Raw genomic sequence first — 17,449 nt, forward strand, 5'->3', positions numbered from 1 at the left:
TTTAATGTGTGTGCAACGTAAAACATCTGGTTAAAATAATTACTGTTACTGTTCACTGGTGGCACGCATCCTTGCCCCGTTTATACAAGTGTACTAAACGAGAAAACGTACAATCCTAAGTCACTAAAAAAATGTCAGACTCAATGACATCTACGTAACGTGAAATATTGTGACACGAGACGCTGACATGCGCCAACTTGGTCAGGCTCAAGTGGCACATTGTCGTTCTTCCAGCTTCAGCAAGCTTACGTTTGCACTCCTCAAATTCGGCCTTGGTCAGGAGTCTTGGTGGTAAGTTTTGACATGCTCACTCGGCGCAAATTGTTGCGGCACAAGACTGTCACGATCCGCCCGGGTTCGTGAATGAGGGAGGGCTCGAGGCACTCTCTGTTAGACAGACACTCCACAGCGGGGTGATGATGAACGATGACTGACCGCCATGCAGCTGCGCTCGCCAGTGTTTATTGGTGCGGTGACCAATGTTGCCTACCGAGCCTGACAGACTACCGAGCCTGGCGGGCCAATGAAGATTATGCCCGAGGGTGCGTCACATGCTTGTTACACCCCCTTACTCCCGGTTTGTTTGTTAAATAAAGAAACGTCCATGTTCCCAGCATAAGGCTCTGCCGCCGTCCCAGCCAAGTCGACGGTGCCTGCTATCCAGGCGAGTAATGGTCTGGCAGCCTCCGCAGTCGAGTACTTCACCTGGACACCGGTGTTGACAGGCCGTGTGCTGCCTGAGTCAGCCTCGCTCCATCCGGAGGGGCCGCAGTGGTCGGCCTTGTGAGTGGTGCCGGACTTGACACCGGCCCAGCGGGCGCCGCACCACTGGCAACACTTGCCGCCTCCGAGGTGGGTGGTGCTCCACTGGAAGTGAGTGGTGTTGCCGCTAGTCCTCCTGCGGGCTGGAACTCTGAAGTGGCAGTCAAGGGTGCTGGCCAGATCCCGAGGCGAGGCCTAACCTGGTCGGCGTGTCTATGCCACGTGGTCCCGTCTGGCATGCGGACGAGCAGCGATGAGGTGCTGACAGGAGCCACCAACTGTCCGGCGGAACAGGGTGGGACAGGACGGAAGTTCCTGGCAAAAACTGGAGCTCCAAACTCTGGCAAAGGCCCGGGACGGCACCCTCGGTCAGCAGCCAGCTTCTGTTTCAGTTGCTTCATGAGCACTGTGGATCGGAGGTCAGAATGCAAGACGTCCAAGGGTGTCTTGACCATCCAACCCAGCAGGAGCTCACAGGGGGCATGGCCAGTGACATCGTGGGGTGTGGTCCGGTACTGGAACAGTATACGGGCAATCTGCGTCCGGAAATCCCGTCTGGCTCTTCTTGAGCTTGTCCTTGATGGTTTGCATCACCCGCTCGGTTGCACCGTTTGAAGCAGGGTGGTATGGTGGAACCATCATCCGGCGGATTCCATTCTTCGTCAGCCAGGCCAGGTACTCTGTGCTGGCAAAAGCAGGACCATTGTTGGACACGATAACGTCCGGCAACCCCTGGGCGACGAAGACCTGTCGTAGCACTGCATTGGTCGCGCCTGCTGATGGAGTGGTGACAGATAGAACCTCCACCCACTTCGAAAAGGCGTCCACCACCACCAGGAAGTAATGGCCCTTGAAGGGCCCCCAAAATCCACATGCAGCCGGGATCAGGGTCTCTGTGGGAACAGCCAGGGGGTGATTTCCACATGACGTGAGGCCCGCTGATGCTCCTGGCAGATTTGGCAGCTCTGCACCATGTGAGCGATGTCCTGGTCCAGGCCAGGCCACCAAACGTGGGACCGGGCCACCATCTTCGTCTTTTCCACTAAAGGATGACCCGCGTGCAGCAACTGCAGGACCCTGGACCAGAGACTTTGTGGGATCACCACCCTGGAACCCCACAGTAGGCAGCTCTGCGGCAAGCTCAGTTCAGCGGCCTTGTGGCTATAGGCCTGCTGAACCAATTTCTCCCCACGGGACACCGCCTTGACCACCTGAGACAGGACTGGGTCCCGGCTGGTCGCTTGCGATACTGCATATCTGGAGAGTACCTCCGGGTACGCGTGCTCCAGCATGAACACTTCCGCAGGTTCTGGAATGGCATCAGGCACCTCTCAGGGCATCAGCAGGTCCCTGGTCCTTTCCCGGACGATAAACCAGCTGGTAACTGTAAGCCGCCAGCCTCAAGGCCCAGCGTACCAGTCGAGGTGATGCCTGCACAGGAACTGCCTTGTCAGGCCCCAGCAGCCCCAACAACGGCTTGTGGTCCGTGACCGCCTCGAACTTCCGGCCCCACAGATACTGGTGGAAGCGTTGTACACCGAAGATGAGGGCCAAGCCTTCCTTGTCCAGCTGGCTGTAGCGTTGCTCTGCAGCATGAAGCCGACGAGAAGCAAACGACACAGGGCGTTCCTGGCCATCCTTGTCCCGGTGTGCCAGGACGGCTCCCACGCCGTACGGCGACGCATCTATGGTTAGGACGACAGGCTTGGCATGATCGAAGTGTACCAGCACTGGAGACTTTGTGATTATCTTCTTGCTGCGCTGGAAGGCCCGGTCCTGCTCCTTCTTCCAGACCCATTGCTGACCATCTCAAAGCAGATGGAGTGGCTGTAGATGATCCGACAGGTTCGGCAGGAAATTCCTGTAGAAGTTGATGAGGCCGAGGTAGCTCTGAAGCTCCTTTTTGTTCTGGGGCTTAGGCGCCTTGAGCACAGCATCAACTTTGCGGGGAGCTGAGGCTAGGCCAGCCTGGGAAATGACATGTCCCAAGTACTCAACACTGGAGGCCAGGAAAACGCACTTTTCCAGCTTGAGCTTGAGACCGGCGTCCTGCAGCCGGGCCAGGACATTGTGCAGGTTTTGCAGGTGGTCCCCGTCATCGCTGCCAGTAACCAGGATGTCATTCAAATATACCGCCACGTGCCTCATGCCCCTGAAGAGGTTGTCCATCTCCCTCTGAAATATGACCGGGGCTGATGCCATGCCAAACGGTAAGCACATGTACTGGTAGAGCCCCAAAGTTGTCGATATTGTGACATACTTCCGGGAGGCATCCTGGAGCACCAACTGCTGGTAAGCATCTCCGAGGTTGTGCTTGGTGAACTTCTGTCCACCGGACAACGCTGACCAGAGATCTTCAATCCAGGGCAACGGGTACTTCTCGACAATAGCTATAGGGTTGATTGTAACCTTGAAATCTCCGCAGATCCTGACACTGCCGTCTTGCTTGAGGACTGGTACAATGGGAGCGGCCCATTCAGACGGCTTGACGGGCACTAGGGCGCCATCTCGCTGCAACCGCTGCAGCTCCTGGGTCACCCCATCCTTCAGGGCGAATGGCAGTGGGCGAGGCTTGAAAAAACGAGGCTGGGCTCCCTTAGGTACATAGATGCCAGCCGTCGTGCCGGTGAATGTGCCCACCCCTGGCTGCAACAGGGACTTGAACTCGGTCAGGAGGTTAGGGATGTCTTTCACCACATGCAGGCTGGCTCCCTGGTACTCTGACAGACGAACGCCCAGTGCATGAATCCAGTTTCAGCCAAGCAGCGTCGGCGACAACCCCTTGGTTAAGTAAAAGGGACGGGTTGCCTCCCTGTCGCCAAAGCGAACGCTGACCTGTGCCTGACCTGGGACCTGGGAGAGCTGCCCGGAGTAGCCTCACGCACGAAGCCTCGATGGACACGCCTGGGAAGGTTCGCTTGAACCGTTTCCCGGCCATGACAGACAAGCTGGCCCCTGTGTCCAGCTCCATGGAAATGGGGTGCCCGCAGATTTCAATGGTCAGCATGTACGGCGGTTCATACGACGGCACAAGGCCTGTGTGCCACATGTCGAAAATAGGCGGGTCGTTGGCCACGATGTGGAGCCTGGCCGCGGACAAGCTTGAGCCTGCTGCCGCACGCCCCCGCTGCATACCCTTGTGACAGCCACCCTGATTGTGGGCTTGTGTGGTAGCTGGGTGTGAACCAGGCTGCTGCTGCTGTTTGCTGTTTGTCCTCCCCCTTCGGCATACCCGTGCCAGGTGCCCAGTTTTCCCGCACGTGAAGCATTGTGCTTGAGAGAACTGGCACTGTGCGGGGGAGTGGGCACCACCAGAGCGACTGCAGGTACTGTCCTTTGTCGTTAACTTGTTGACCGCCACTTCCTCCGACGGTGAGCCAGTCGCATGGGCAATCTCGCCGGCATCTTTGGCGGCAGCTTCCATTGCCAGCAGTGTTGCCTTAACGGCGTCGTCCAGCGAGGGGTCGGGATGCTCCAGGAGTCGCGTCAGCGTGGCGGGGTTGTTGACGCCGCAGACAAAACGATCCCGGAGCAGTGAGTCCAGTTGGTCCCCAAAGGCACAGGCACTCGCTAACCCTCGTAGAGCAGCGACGAACTGCCCAAAAGTCTCTCCTTCCCGGCGGCTCCGGTTGTTGAAGCGGAAACGCTCAATTAGTGTGGACCGTACTGGGTTGAAATGCAAGTGCAGTATGGCGAGCAGCTCGCCCAGCGTCTTAACATGCGATGTGGCTGGCTTGAGTAGGTCGAGCAGGAGACTGAAGACGGGGGTCTCGTAGCTGGCCAGGAAAATGTCCCTCTGTTTGGCATCGGGTGTGTCGTTTGCCCAGAAGAACATGTGGACTTGTTCCTCGTAAACTGGCCAGGCGGACCCATATCCCTCGAACGGATCGAGCCTTCTGTACAGCGGCATGGTGGCAGCAATGGGGGGCGGTGTTTCCCCACTTGCGGCGGCGTGGGACGGTCCATAGGTACTCGTCGCCAGTGTCGCGATCCGCCCAGGTTTGTGAATGAGGGAGGGCTCGAGGCACCCTCCGTTAGAGGACGCTCCGCAGCGTGGTGGTGATGAATGATGACTGACCATTGAGCAGCTGTGCTCACCGGTGTTTATTGGTGTGGTGACTAATGTTGCCTACCGAGCCTGACAGACCACCGAGCCTAGCGGGCCAATGAAGATTATGCCCGAGGGGATGGCACCTGCTTGTTACAAAGACACCCACGCATGCCGAGCTAGTGAAGCCCGAGTGGGCGGAGACACGCGTTTCGGAAACACTTGTTTCTGAAACTAAATTGATCTGCTGGGCTTCGCCAGAATATGGTGCCGCCAGAGCAAAAAATGACGCTCACTTCGCGCTGTCTGCAGCAGGGAACGGTGGCACATTTGGGTTGTCACTTTTTAAAAGCGTGCAATTTGCTTCCAATGGCTCTAAGCCATGCACGCTGTGACACAGATAGGTGAAGATGCTTATCACAGTAGGGTTGGCGGTGTTGGATACGGACCCTTTTCCTGGCATCACTCAAGTTCCCTGACCACATCCAATCACTGTCACATTCCAATTATGGTGCGCCGGGGCACGTCTACCACGTTACCGGACCCATCAAACAGGTTGGCAACTCCCCACCTCATGCACCGCACGTCGAGCTAGTGTCTCCCCCCCTGCTTGGCTCTTCCCGAAAGTGCAACATGAGGCTGGCATGGTTCCAGGTAGTTGATCTTGGTCCCAAGCAAAGCTGTTTTGTGGCTCTGGTAGGTCGTTCAAGAACAACCTGTCTCCTCTAGCTGAACGCTTCTAGGCAAGGAGGCAACGCCGGAGGCAAGTCAACCCTCGGACAATGGAGACCTTGGGGCGCCCTTATTGGCTGAATGTGACGGCATTTGCACTGGGCGCCTACCATTGGAGGAAAATGACAACACTTGAGCTGGCTCGACGATTGGCTGAAAATGACGTGACCCCGAGAGACTCAAGGGGTTAAAAGCGAGAGACAGGGAGAAGAGTATTTTTTCCTTCTTGCCACGGGCTGCAGCGTCCGATTTGCTGCCGGCCATCGATGACTTTATGACTGTTCGTTACTTTCTGTTATTACTGTAAATAATGTAAATAAACCTTCAGTTCTCAAAATCCTCCTCAACGTCTGCCAACTCCTGCACTCAACGGCAAGATCTAATAGCGGCGATAACTGTGAATGTGGCGTGTGACAAATCGCAAGGAGGTTTGCTGGTACCGGTATACGCCTCGTGCACCACCTATAAAAGCGCCACTGAAAGCCACCTAGTGGACGCTTCCAACAGTACACGCGAGAGCAGTAGCAGACGGCAACCCTTTGCAGCAAGGATGGATGAAGTTCGCGGCTGTGATTTCTCCTTTGTTCAGGTGCCAGGCTGCTTCTTCTGCAGTGATAGCTGTAGGGAAGATGCTGGCCTCTGTGCGAGTGGGTATGAACACGATGTTACCGGTGTTTGGGACAACATAGTCCACATACGTGCAAGGTGTGTCCCGCAGACAAACGCCATGAACCCCATTTACATGACGTGGAGCTCATGTTCACTAGCCGATAAATTTTGTTGAGTGATGTGATCTCACGGTGTTTTTTTTTTATTCTACCCTTGCCGCAATGCTGCTTCTGTACCTGAATAATAAGCACCCGTCGTTAGTGCAGACTTATATCAAAGAAATCCGCACGGTGCAATCTCTGCATATGCCGTTGTGATTTTTCTGCCGATGAATACATGTGACATCGCCGAATAAGTGCAGTCGAAGTCACCTCAAGAAGAGTGATTGCCAATTTATTGATGGAAACGCGTACACTAGCCAACGAAGTCACACGGGTTAATAAAAGCGCGTGTTAGTGCTGTACCGACGATGCGATTCTGCTGCATACACCGATGAACTACCGTTCCCGCTGCAGTTTGTGCAATGTTAAATTCCCCAAGGGAGCTCCTTGGAAACGTACAAAGCTAAAGACTGACTGACTTTTCAGTACTTTTTTATATTACTAGAGAGAGGTGCCACATGATATATTTAAAGGCAGAGCAGCGCCAGTCAAAGTAGATGAGCGCTGGCGGCAAAGCCCTGTTTAGTCGTCTGCAGCGTAAGTATAAGAAAGAGTTCAGTTGAGTGCAAAACTCACATGCAAGAAGGGACTACGTTGTGAAAGAAACAAATCACTCGGCGTGTTAAGTTTGCCCAGGCAGCATCGAGGTATGATGACTTCCCAAACGGGACGCGAACTTTTCAGCGAGAAATGGAACAAAAATACCATATGCAGCAGCTATTAGCAATTCTCGCCCTGAACTACCTATTTTCTAAACACATTTCCAAAAACGCAAACAATATCTAAGATGCCCTCAGGCGAAAAGAATAAAGCTGTTAAAGAAGCACTTCCTTTGTATCATTCCGATAAGACACAGCGTGATTTATACTCTTTACAAACAAGGCAGGGTGAAAACTTCGCAGCTCAAAAGAATCGACAAGAGTGATGCATGGAGCGATTAGCAACAGTTAAACATGTGCAAAGCCACGCATAAAATAGATGTAAAAACTTGAAGTGCGCGACAGCTGGTGCGAGGATTTACCACGCCACATGAAACCAACAATTTCAGTTCTTGCAAACTTCAGTAGCTTTAACATACAACGCAATGCGTTCGTGCAGTCGTGCTGCCTAGCTAGCGCAATGCGGTAAAGAAGCGGAAAACAATATAAGTGGCAAACAGCATTCCGAACTTTAGCGAAATGCCTTTAAACCTCATGCTGCACTGCAGACGAACTTCGTTGCTCACGTGTCTAACTATGATCGAGTGGAAGAAAACACCGAGGAGACAAAGGAAAGGATGATAACAAGAAATTTCCCTTCGAAGCGACGATGCATTTTTGCTGCCGTTGCTCCCGCTGATGAGGCTTTGTCGGGAATGATTAAAACCATATCGCTGGCACGTTTTCACCGGTATTTGAGCCCCCACCCTGTAACAATTCTTCTTCGACATTCCCTGAAGCTTATCTGCTTCATCTGAAGCCTATCTTGCTCTGAAAACGTGAATAAGACAGAGAAGCACGATCAACGACACAACAAACTACGGCGCGCGCCGGGCTCCTCTCCCGCGTGTTCTACGCAAGGCCGCCACCAGTGGCGCGTTCATCGGCGTGCACGGTGCATATAAGCAACTTAGTGCACGCCGGCATTCTTACGTGACACGAATGGGGGAGTACTAAAAAAGAAATCACAGTTTCGCCTGGAAGACGAAGCACCATTGCAATAGCAAATTAGTTGAGAGCTCTACGAAGAAGGATAATTTGTGTGTGTGTGTGTGTGTGTGTGTGTGTGTGCGTGCGTGCGCGTGTGTGTGCGTGTGTGTATGTGTGTGTGTGTGTGTGTAGTTGTATCGACTGCATAAACACCTAAAAATTCGCTTACTAACTAAATTAACAAGCATGATGTGACGTGCGTACAGGCAAACATAAACACATTTTGCTTGATGAGCCCCGGACACCCGCTGTCGTAACGCTGGTGTGAGGAAGAGTGGCAGCAGCAGCGATCGAATTGACCTTCATGCTGCCTCTTGCTTCAATGCGAACTAAGCGGCGAGAACACAGCGCACACGAAGCATGATGAAGCTGTGAGCTTTTGGTGCGCCTAGACTCTGTACTCATTTCAGGTCGCTCTCAAGATAGGACCCATGTGGCTGACTCTACTCATCGCAGATCGCTTCCAGGATAAGGCCCGCGCTTAGCCGTCCCATAAGCAGTTGCTGCCGAAATAGAACACCCTTCAACCCCCCACCCCTCCCACTGTGTCTTGCACACAGTGGATGATGACGTGCTTCCTCCCCACCTTTCTCTCTTGTGCACGCGAGATCAAGCCACCATCATCAGTTCACCCTCGTACGCTTTCACTTGCACGTACAGCATATGGATGTGGCCACGGTGTTATTGCATTTGCACTTTATATGGAACATCACAATGACTTCAGAAATGCACCTGAGTGTCCGTATAATTGGTGTCGCAATTAAAATGAAATTCTAGGGTTTTATGTGCCAAATCCACTGTATGATTATGAGGCATGCCGTATTGGGGGACTCCAAAATAATTTTGACAACCTAGAGTTTTTTAGCATGCTTCCAGTGTACGGTGCACGAGTGTTTTTTACCCACATTGAAATGTGACTGCCGCAGCCGGGATTTGATCTTGCACCCTCAGGCTTAGCAGCGTAGGACCATAGCCACTATGCCACCATGGCATGTGGGTACTACGGGGAAGCTGCTGCGGTGAGCAGCAGCTGTTATTGATTGCATGCGCCTTGCATGTTTTCTTGTTTAAATTGGATCTAGTTACGGGAAAATGTATCATGCGATCACAGTTTGGCGAGGTACTGAACGTTAGTGCCCAAAAATCCTGTTTTCTGGGCACGTATCAACCACCCAAAAAGCGTAACTGTATTAGGTTGTTTTCTGTGTTTGCAATCATGAACGTTGGCGTTGGGAAGTCGTACGAAACGAGATCATATCAATAAGGTTCTACTGTATATAACAGTCCCACAGCAAAAGGCGACGGCATAGTAAGGTCCGTCCATTGCGTCGCTTCAATATTACGTGCATGTGGTTGGCTCTTTAGTATAGGCTTTGCAAGCCAATGAAACTACTGTAGTGGTATGCTATACACAGGGTGTCTACGAACCAGGAAAACCGAGAATTCTCAGGGAATTTGAATAGTCTGGAAATACTCAGGGAAAACGCAGGGAATTTGTGCTTTTTTCAGGGAAAAGTAGCTGTAACTTAATTGAAAGGGAACGAAAGTCAAGTTGATGGTGGCTCCAGTAACAGGAATTACAATGAATCGTCATTGACGCCGGGTCATCGGCACGAGGTATTGCCAGAGTAGGTTATCACCGATTTTCCAGACACCCAATTTTTCTAACATGCCCAATAATTCGCACGGCTTTGCAGTACCACCACAAACTCTATATAGTCAATGTATATTGTCCTGACTGCAGATCTGAAATGGCATTAATCAAAGCCACCACCGCCGCCATTTTGATTATCTCGCCGCCTCAAACAGGCACTCTCGCACGCAGATCTGCTGGCAGCCATAGCCACCACCGCGGCAATGTTAGGCCTAGCTGCTTCTACATTCGCTATTAAGCTTCTTGCCGTGTGGTGCTGTGTTTTTCATTGAAAGAATTCACCGTTGTCAGCAATGGCACCGACTCCGCCTTTGTAATCCTCGCAGTTGGCTTCGAAGCTCGCAGAACATAGCTCGTTGCGTAATGCATCTCCAAAAGTTAGCTTTACCTTAGTACAGCAGTATTACACGGTGAAGGATAACAAGCATGGGAAAGGGCAATTGTCAAGAGACACAGTATGTATTCCTTAATTATACACGCTTGCACCCCCGTCTCCTGTCATAGTAAGAGCACCAATATGCCTAATAAGTGTACTGGCAGGCCTTAAGAACTTTTTCGGGCGTTCCTGGTAGGCCTTAAGAGCTTTTTCGGGCGCTCCTGCGGCAGTTTTAGCCCTTAAGGGCAGTAAAAGGCATGCATTCATTTTTCCGGACTGGCTGATTCTTCGAATGTTTTTGCGGCCCATAGGTAGTCCGAAAAATTGAATGTTGACTGTACAACTGACCAAGTGGATGCTTGAAAAGATGCATGGGCTGAACGCGTGGCAGAAGGAGGATCAGTACAGAAACGACCGACGCACTGAGGAATTAACAAGAAAGGAAGCAGGCCAAGTGTTGGCTGACGTCAAGATGCAGGTGTCCCTCATTCAAACCAAAATAAACTTTTCAAAGCAGTGAAACTCAACACTGAGGTGTTGTGCAGGGGCTGAGAGTACTATATCAGGACAGTTGAGGTTGGCAATTACCAGTTATTGGGAGAGAATCTCACTTGTGACAAAGTTTGGGCCTCATACCTATGAGCTTGCTATCAGTTGATAAAAATAGCTCATATTACAAAAGGTTTGCTTATGTATGCATGTCCTTTTTATTCGTATTTGAAAATGTTTGACTCAATTTGGAATGGGCGTTACCATTTTTTTCGCTGTCCCCTCTGTTTTTTTTTTTTTAAATAAAATAGATATTACTCCTTACTATTCACACTGGATTAGGTCATTTTTTGTTTCAACATGCTTACTAGAGAGTGACAGCATTGAGCAACATGGTGTCAGCCTGTCTTGACATGAAACAAAGTTCTTGCTCATGCAGGGAATTTCGCAAAGGTGCTCAGGGAAAACCTGGAAAAGTCAGGGAATTTGGAAATGTCAACTTGGTAGACATCCTGGATACAGAAACTGCCTCTACATGAGAGCACAGGTAGCACAGGGTCGAGTGAAAACTAAACCTTTTGAGCACCTGCTGCATTGTTGTCATTGATAATGTCAATAAGTTCTCTTTTCTAAGAATTTAATATAAGTGGATAAGTAGCATTTTCTTCCATCTTATGCTAAAGCACAACAATATTTTTGGGAGTCCCAAATAGTGTCCTGCATTTACCTCAATTTCTCGCTTCCTAAATCTCTGTTCTCAATAATATTGATGCCTTAGATGTGTTCGAACATTAGTCTATCACTTTAGCTTAATTTATTATTTGCTTTTAGTGTCCCTTTAACTCCTTTGCTCAGCAAATTACTCTTGTGCCAAAGGTGTCTGTGGCTGTATCTAATCTTTCTAACCTAATCTAATCTGCCCAGGCTGAAGGGTGCCCTCCTGTTTATCACCATTGTGCTGATTGGCACGGGCTGGGCCTTCATCAAGCACATTCTCAGCGACAAAGACAAGAAGATCTTCATGATAGTCATCCCGCTCCAGGTGGGCTGTTCCATCTATGTTAGGGGTCGGCTTTGCACACACTCCACACAGCAGTCATTCTGTATGTGGACTAAACGATGCGTAAATAAAATCTTCAGTAAAGACTGTGGAGACTGAGTGGCACATTCAAAACCTGTTTTGCATCTCATTAGCAATACCATAAAGCAACAGACAGCGCATGTTTGGCATTGTTCTCACTACAGCATTTTCCCTACTGCAGTACAAGCTACAATAATACAGGCAAACATGTGTGCTGATCGTTCGTGTACTTTAGTTTCTAAATGCTATACTTTACTTAAGGCCAAGAAGTCTATTTTGCTTGGAAGTCAGAGCTTTATTTCAGAAGTGCCTAATGAGCAACAATTTACTCTTCCAATGCAGTGACTAGTGGAACACTTTCTTAATAATATTTTGATGTTGCAAACCTGAAAAGATGTTATGTAATCACCTGTTTAATACCCCTGTCACACGCGCAACCGCAAACTCCGTCGTCTCTATCTCGAGGGAGATGCACTTGGTGTCACATGGTCACCCTCCCACTAAGGGAGTTTAAAGGGGCCCTGAACAACTTTTTATAGAGGTCTAGAAATGCACTTGAAGTTAAAATAGTCTGCTTTAGAAATACTTTGCTGCAAAAACTACTTCAATGCGTTCAGCAGAAATGGAGTTATTGGCAATCAAAGGTAGCGTATGATCCCATTCGCGATGCTTTTGCTCCTTCTTCCATGACTTGCACTGTGAAGGCTACAGCGTAGCGAGGCATCCCCACAATGCTCTGCCTACCGAATGTCATCGTGGCATAGTTCAAATTTGATTTTGAATGTTCACGTAAACACCACTACTTCTGATATTGGCACCTATGACACTCCAAACATGGTTGTCCTCAGCGAGCCGCAGTGTACTCAGCTAGCGGACTCGTCATGGCACCCCGCGGCGGTTGTAGTATCTACACTATGTAGCAGACTGCAGCTACATGCAACTGTAGTGCATATGTGCAACGTTTCATTTGTGCATGACAGGGCTTGAGTGCATGCTTGCGCTCGCATGTTCCAGTCTGGCCCTCTTACGTGGTGCAGACTGGCTTTGTCCTGTACTAGCTTGACCAACGGATAGTAGCCCCGTCCAACTTGTGCATTTTGAAGCGCTATCAATAACTCAATGCACAGTGAAGTCTGCTGAGGCCAGGAGCAGCAGGAATGAGCGCTCTGGCAAGCGTGTGTGTGGTCTAACTTTGAAGTTTTGCATGGTTTGAGGTTTGTTGAGTGTTCAGAGCAAGTATAAATTAGCGAGACCCACCGGCTACGACACCGATAAGCAGGGTGGCCTAAGTTTAATTCCTACGCAAGTTGCCACAGCTGAGCGTGAGCAGACGACAGTCGACTTTTTCTGGAAGTAGGTAATTATTATCTATATTCGTAAGCAGATATTACCTTACTTCAACTTGTTTATTAAACTGTATCAATAATTTCCACGGTAACAGTAAGAATAAGCGCATTGATCCAAACACCCTTCTTGATTGATGTCAGCAGCTGCATATGGGGATCTGCTATATTATGAAATAAAGAGTCCAGAAAGTGAGGAGCAGGTTTCTATTGAAAACAGCGTTTCAAGAAGAGGTGACTTCACGCTTCGCTTGCGAGCTCCGCATACCATGCACAACTGCAAAATTTGGCTGAGATGCTCCCAGCAGCATATGCTATCTGCAGACTGTTTTTTCATCAAGCCGGAGGGGTGGTCCAGGACCCCTTTAGTGGAGCTTTTGGTCAAGCCGATCTCCCTTGGTAGCTGAAGAAGGTATTCTTGTGCCCATGCTTATTATTGTGAAACTGGGAATTTAATGATTATTTGCATTAAAATTAATGTTGCATGTGTTCAAGCATAATTCAGCAGCAGTGATGCTTGCTGCTGCACAATACTCGCGACCTTGGCTTCTTGGCACCGTATTTTTCTCGTCTTTCAGGCCATTTAATGAATCCGACAAAATCAATCAGGCTGGAATGTGCCTGTCAAGTTTGTGTAAACACTAGCCAGATAGGCTAAAGAAGCGTTGGGTTGGGCTCAGTCGCCCCCACTGCATAGGGTAGGTTGACCCAGCCTGACCTGTTTGCAGCATGCATGTAAACGCAGGCGGCTCGGACCCACCAGCGCCTAGACTTAAGTGACACCACTGTTACATTTCGATTTAGGCACCGGAAGTCGGAATAGCATCAGTACAAGGCCAAGACATGCGCTGTGCAGTTCAACCTCATCGTAGTCATAAGACCCACGAAGACAGCAGCGGGAACCGGAAGCCCATTTTGAACACATTGATGTCTCGCCTCGATGCTGCATGCTATCGTTGTCCAGACTCGTCAGAAGCAAGTTCATGTAAGCGTGGTCACGTCAGGCTCGGTCAGCCCTATTTTATACTTGACCCGCTCGCGTCAGGTTCATTCAAACGCAGCCTTTGTCGTGGTGCACGTCCAATGATCGGTGTGGTCACTCATGACTGACACTGGCACATTACACAAATAAAAGGACAGCTCAGGAAGTCACCATGTGCAAAGTGTTGTATTTTGAGTATTGTTTACAGCAGTTTGAGTTGCAGAACGCAGAACCTATTGCCACGTTGCATAGGAAAACACTGATATGCACAGGGCGGATAGGGTCATTGTCAGCACTGCTAGTTTAGCGAGCACTCTTTGATTTTTAAAGAGTTGTGCTTTTTATGGAAGAAGTGTTATGATAGCTACAAGCGTAATTAGAAGTTCCTTTTTTGTACTTGTACAAAAACCAAACACCACTGAAATGCACCTCCGGCGGCTTCTTTTAAAAGCTCGTTGTTTGCTGTTTGACACGACCACCTTCTTTGAGGTTGAACTCCCTTAGGAAGCCTCACCCTCTGTTATCCTAAAGAAGTTAGTGTGTTCCCCTGTGGCATGGGTATGAGTACTAGTATCAAGTCATAAAAAGCTCTCCCATGCAAATTCTGTTGAATACGATGAGGAGCTGTGTGACCTAGTAACCCTGTACTACCAGCTAGTTTTCAGTCCTGTGCATGTCATCCACAAGCAAGTCTCAGCCACTGTGAGGTAAAACATGCAAGACACAGAGGGTTAACTCTAAAGAAATAACAGTTCAGCAACCATGAGCACAAAAGCGGCAGTGAACACAAGAGCCGTGTGGAATGAGACATAGGTAACACAGAGTATAATGCATTTTTACGTGTGCATGTGCTTGCATGCATGCACAATGCGTGTATGGACATTGTTAAAGTGAGGAAGCCTTTCAGGCTTGCAACTGCTTTGCGAGCATGCAATATGGGAGCTCATCATATTTCTTACCATGCCTGCCCTCTTGCAGCTGCTGGCCAACGTGGCCCAGATCATCATGGAGGAGAGCGAGGAGGGCGAATCCCAGCACACCACATGGCGAGAGGTGTTTATCCTCGTGGACCTGCTGTGCTGCGGGGCCATTCTCTTCCCTGTCGTCTGGTCAGCCTCTATTCTTCTAGCATGTCTCACTGTCGTCTGCTCATTTCGATATGTGTATAGTCAATGACATCCTAAGAATGCTGTGACAAATTCACTGCCTGTCCAACTCAAGGAGGATTCGCACATATGTGCCAGCCAATTACACTTGCTCATTCCTATTGTGTCATGACTGAGATGAACTACTTTCAATATTGCTTTCTCTTTGGAACCATGTTTGGGGCCTGGAGGCAAGAGGGCAGGTTCTGTGCCGTTTCCTTGGGTGGAATTGTACTGAATTCTTTGGTAGTTCCCTAGTATGGGTGCCTGCATGCTGATTACTGTTTGTGACCACTAGTTGCCGGGAGACTGTGCAACTTCACTTATGTCTTTGAATATCATTTTGGACTTCTTGCACAATAGCTAGTCCAAAGAGCAATGTTTGATAAATGCAACATCTTGGTTATTTTCAGCCTTAGTTTTAATTACACATGAAGCAAGTTGATAATTTTAATTTGGCTCACTGAAAACAGTTACTGATTTCATATAATTTTAGGAATTTGTTTGTGAATTTGTATCTTTCACTTTTGTAATGCAGCTGTGGCTTCTGCATGCCACTGACTGACCTTGCAGGCTTGCGGAGCTGCTGTTCAGTGTTTGCCAAGGCATTCATGTTTTGTTCTGCATCATTAAGGAGTGTTCATTACTTGTGTACAGTGAACATATTTTAGCTGGAACCACGAAGAAAGCACACTTGTGTAGAAAGTCCATTTCACGTCAATGTATACACCACTGGAAATGAACAGCTAAACCTGTAGTATGGCTGGCATTGGCATCATCTGCTTGGCCGGAACAGTGCTTCGCGCGACAAAAGTGTTATTTTCGTTTGATGCCGCAGCAGCCTACTAGCGACGACAGCAGCCTCAAACTTATTGAAGCTGCGAGCCAGATTTTCAGCCAGCCCCCTTTTCTCAGCAAACACTCGCATGGCAGATTCCTCGTTGGCGTTGCATGTTCTCCGTGCACGCGGGCAGTAGCACTGCAGAAGTCACGGGGCGCCTTTTTCATTGCGGGGTGCTGTTCTCATCATGACGATTGCATCCATGAGGCTGATGTAACTCGCAGCTTCTGCCACTGACGGGCCTAAATCGCCCGTGCTGTTGCTTTCCGTGTCGTCCTCGTCGCTGTCACTAGTCGACACTTCGGCAACAACAGGGACAACGATGGCGAAAAGTCGAACCTTGTAGCCAACATCTCTATGCGGTCGCGGCAGTGCTGCCAAGCAACTTCGCATTCCAAATGCCACACACCGTAGTCAACAGCAGATCCCTGTAGCGTGCCACCACTGACTTCGTGTCATGTTCGATTGCACGAATGATGTCTAATTTTTCTTTTATGCTGAGCACCCGGCGCCTTTTTTATCCGAGCTTTGGCTCAACGACAATGCCACAACACTCTCTGACGCGGCGCCGAAATGATGTTGATGTTGCTGTGGCTTCACACGCAAATGCACCGGGTGCTTGGAGGCTGTTCTGATCTCTGAGGCTTGTTGTTCTGCCGGGCTGCCAGATGGAGACGATGCACTGCTGTGTTTGCGCGACAAAAAGTGGAAGCACTACGTGTTAACTGATATGTACACAATAAGTTGGTACGGTTTATTCGAATACGAAACACATTATGTTCAATGGCCGCTGAGTCGAGGATTTGACTTTACTACTTTTAAGACGAAACTACTGTTTAAGCAGGTACGGTTTAACGAAGTTTTACTGTACTGGAATAAGAAAGCGAGTGTGCGCTGGCATTTTCACGTGAAACAGGTGGGAGAGTATTGCTGTGAAGCTGCTGTGGCGGATGGCTATATACTGTTCTCAATTGCACGTGCGTCGCGGATTTTCTTGTTTGCATGGAATCTAGCAGCCGGAAAACATCATATGATCGCAGTTTGGCGATGCATTGAACGTTGGTGCCAAAAAATGGTGTTTTCCAGGAACGTACGAACCGGTATAAAATGAGCATAATTCTATTGGATAATTGTGTGTGTTCTCAATCGCGAACATTGGTGCCAGGAAATTGCATGTAACAGGATCATATCAACGAGATTCTTCTGTATTTGTAGATGCAATCATTCACAGATGGGGCAAGCAAATCCAAACACTATGTCCTAATCAGTAACGTGTCTCGCAGTCCTGCGATTGCCTTCTATGGTCTCATAGGTATCAGTTTGGTGGCATTATCATTGCAATGCGTCACACGCAACAACATCCAGGCTCCACTTGGCATCAGCGCCTCACAGCTGGTGATGGGTTCAGCTTCCGGCTTGCACATTTGCGCATCGCAAATATATTTATTTTCTGTGGACAATCGTGAATGTCTTTGCTCCTAAGTGATGCTTGAAATGGGGGCCATTCATAAAAGCTTTCATAATTCAATGGTTCTTTA

At 49.4% G+C, this 17,449-nt stretch overlaps 1 protein-coding gene across 1 annotated transcript in view; it reads left to right on the forward strand.

The window, feature by feature from the left end:
* LOC142566734 (protein GPR107) overlaps positions 1–17,449 on the forward strand; it is a 156,267-nt gene that overhangs the window by 90,643 nt on the left and 48,175 nt on the right. Inside the window, exons 11-12 of the mRNA XM_075677603.1 lie at positions 11,444–11,561; positions 14,904–15,034. Coding sequence (XP_075533718.1) covers positions 11,444–11,561; positions 14,904–15,034 — 249 coding nt within the window. The remainder of the gene's footprint in view (positions 1–11,443; positions 11,562–14,903; positions 15,035–17,449) is intronic.

This window comes from Dermacentor variabilis, unplaced genomic scaffold (genome assembly GCF_050947875.1).
Source record: "Dermacentor variabilis isolate Ectoservices unplaced genomic scaffold, ASM5094787v1 scaffold_13, whole genome shotgun sequence".
NCBI classification, from domain to species: domain Eukaryota; kingdom Metazoa; phylum Arthropoda; class Arachnida; order Ixodida; family Ixodidae; genus Dermacentor; species Dermacentor variabilis.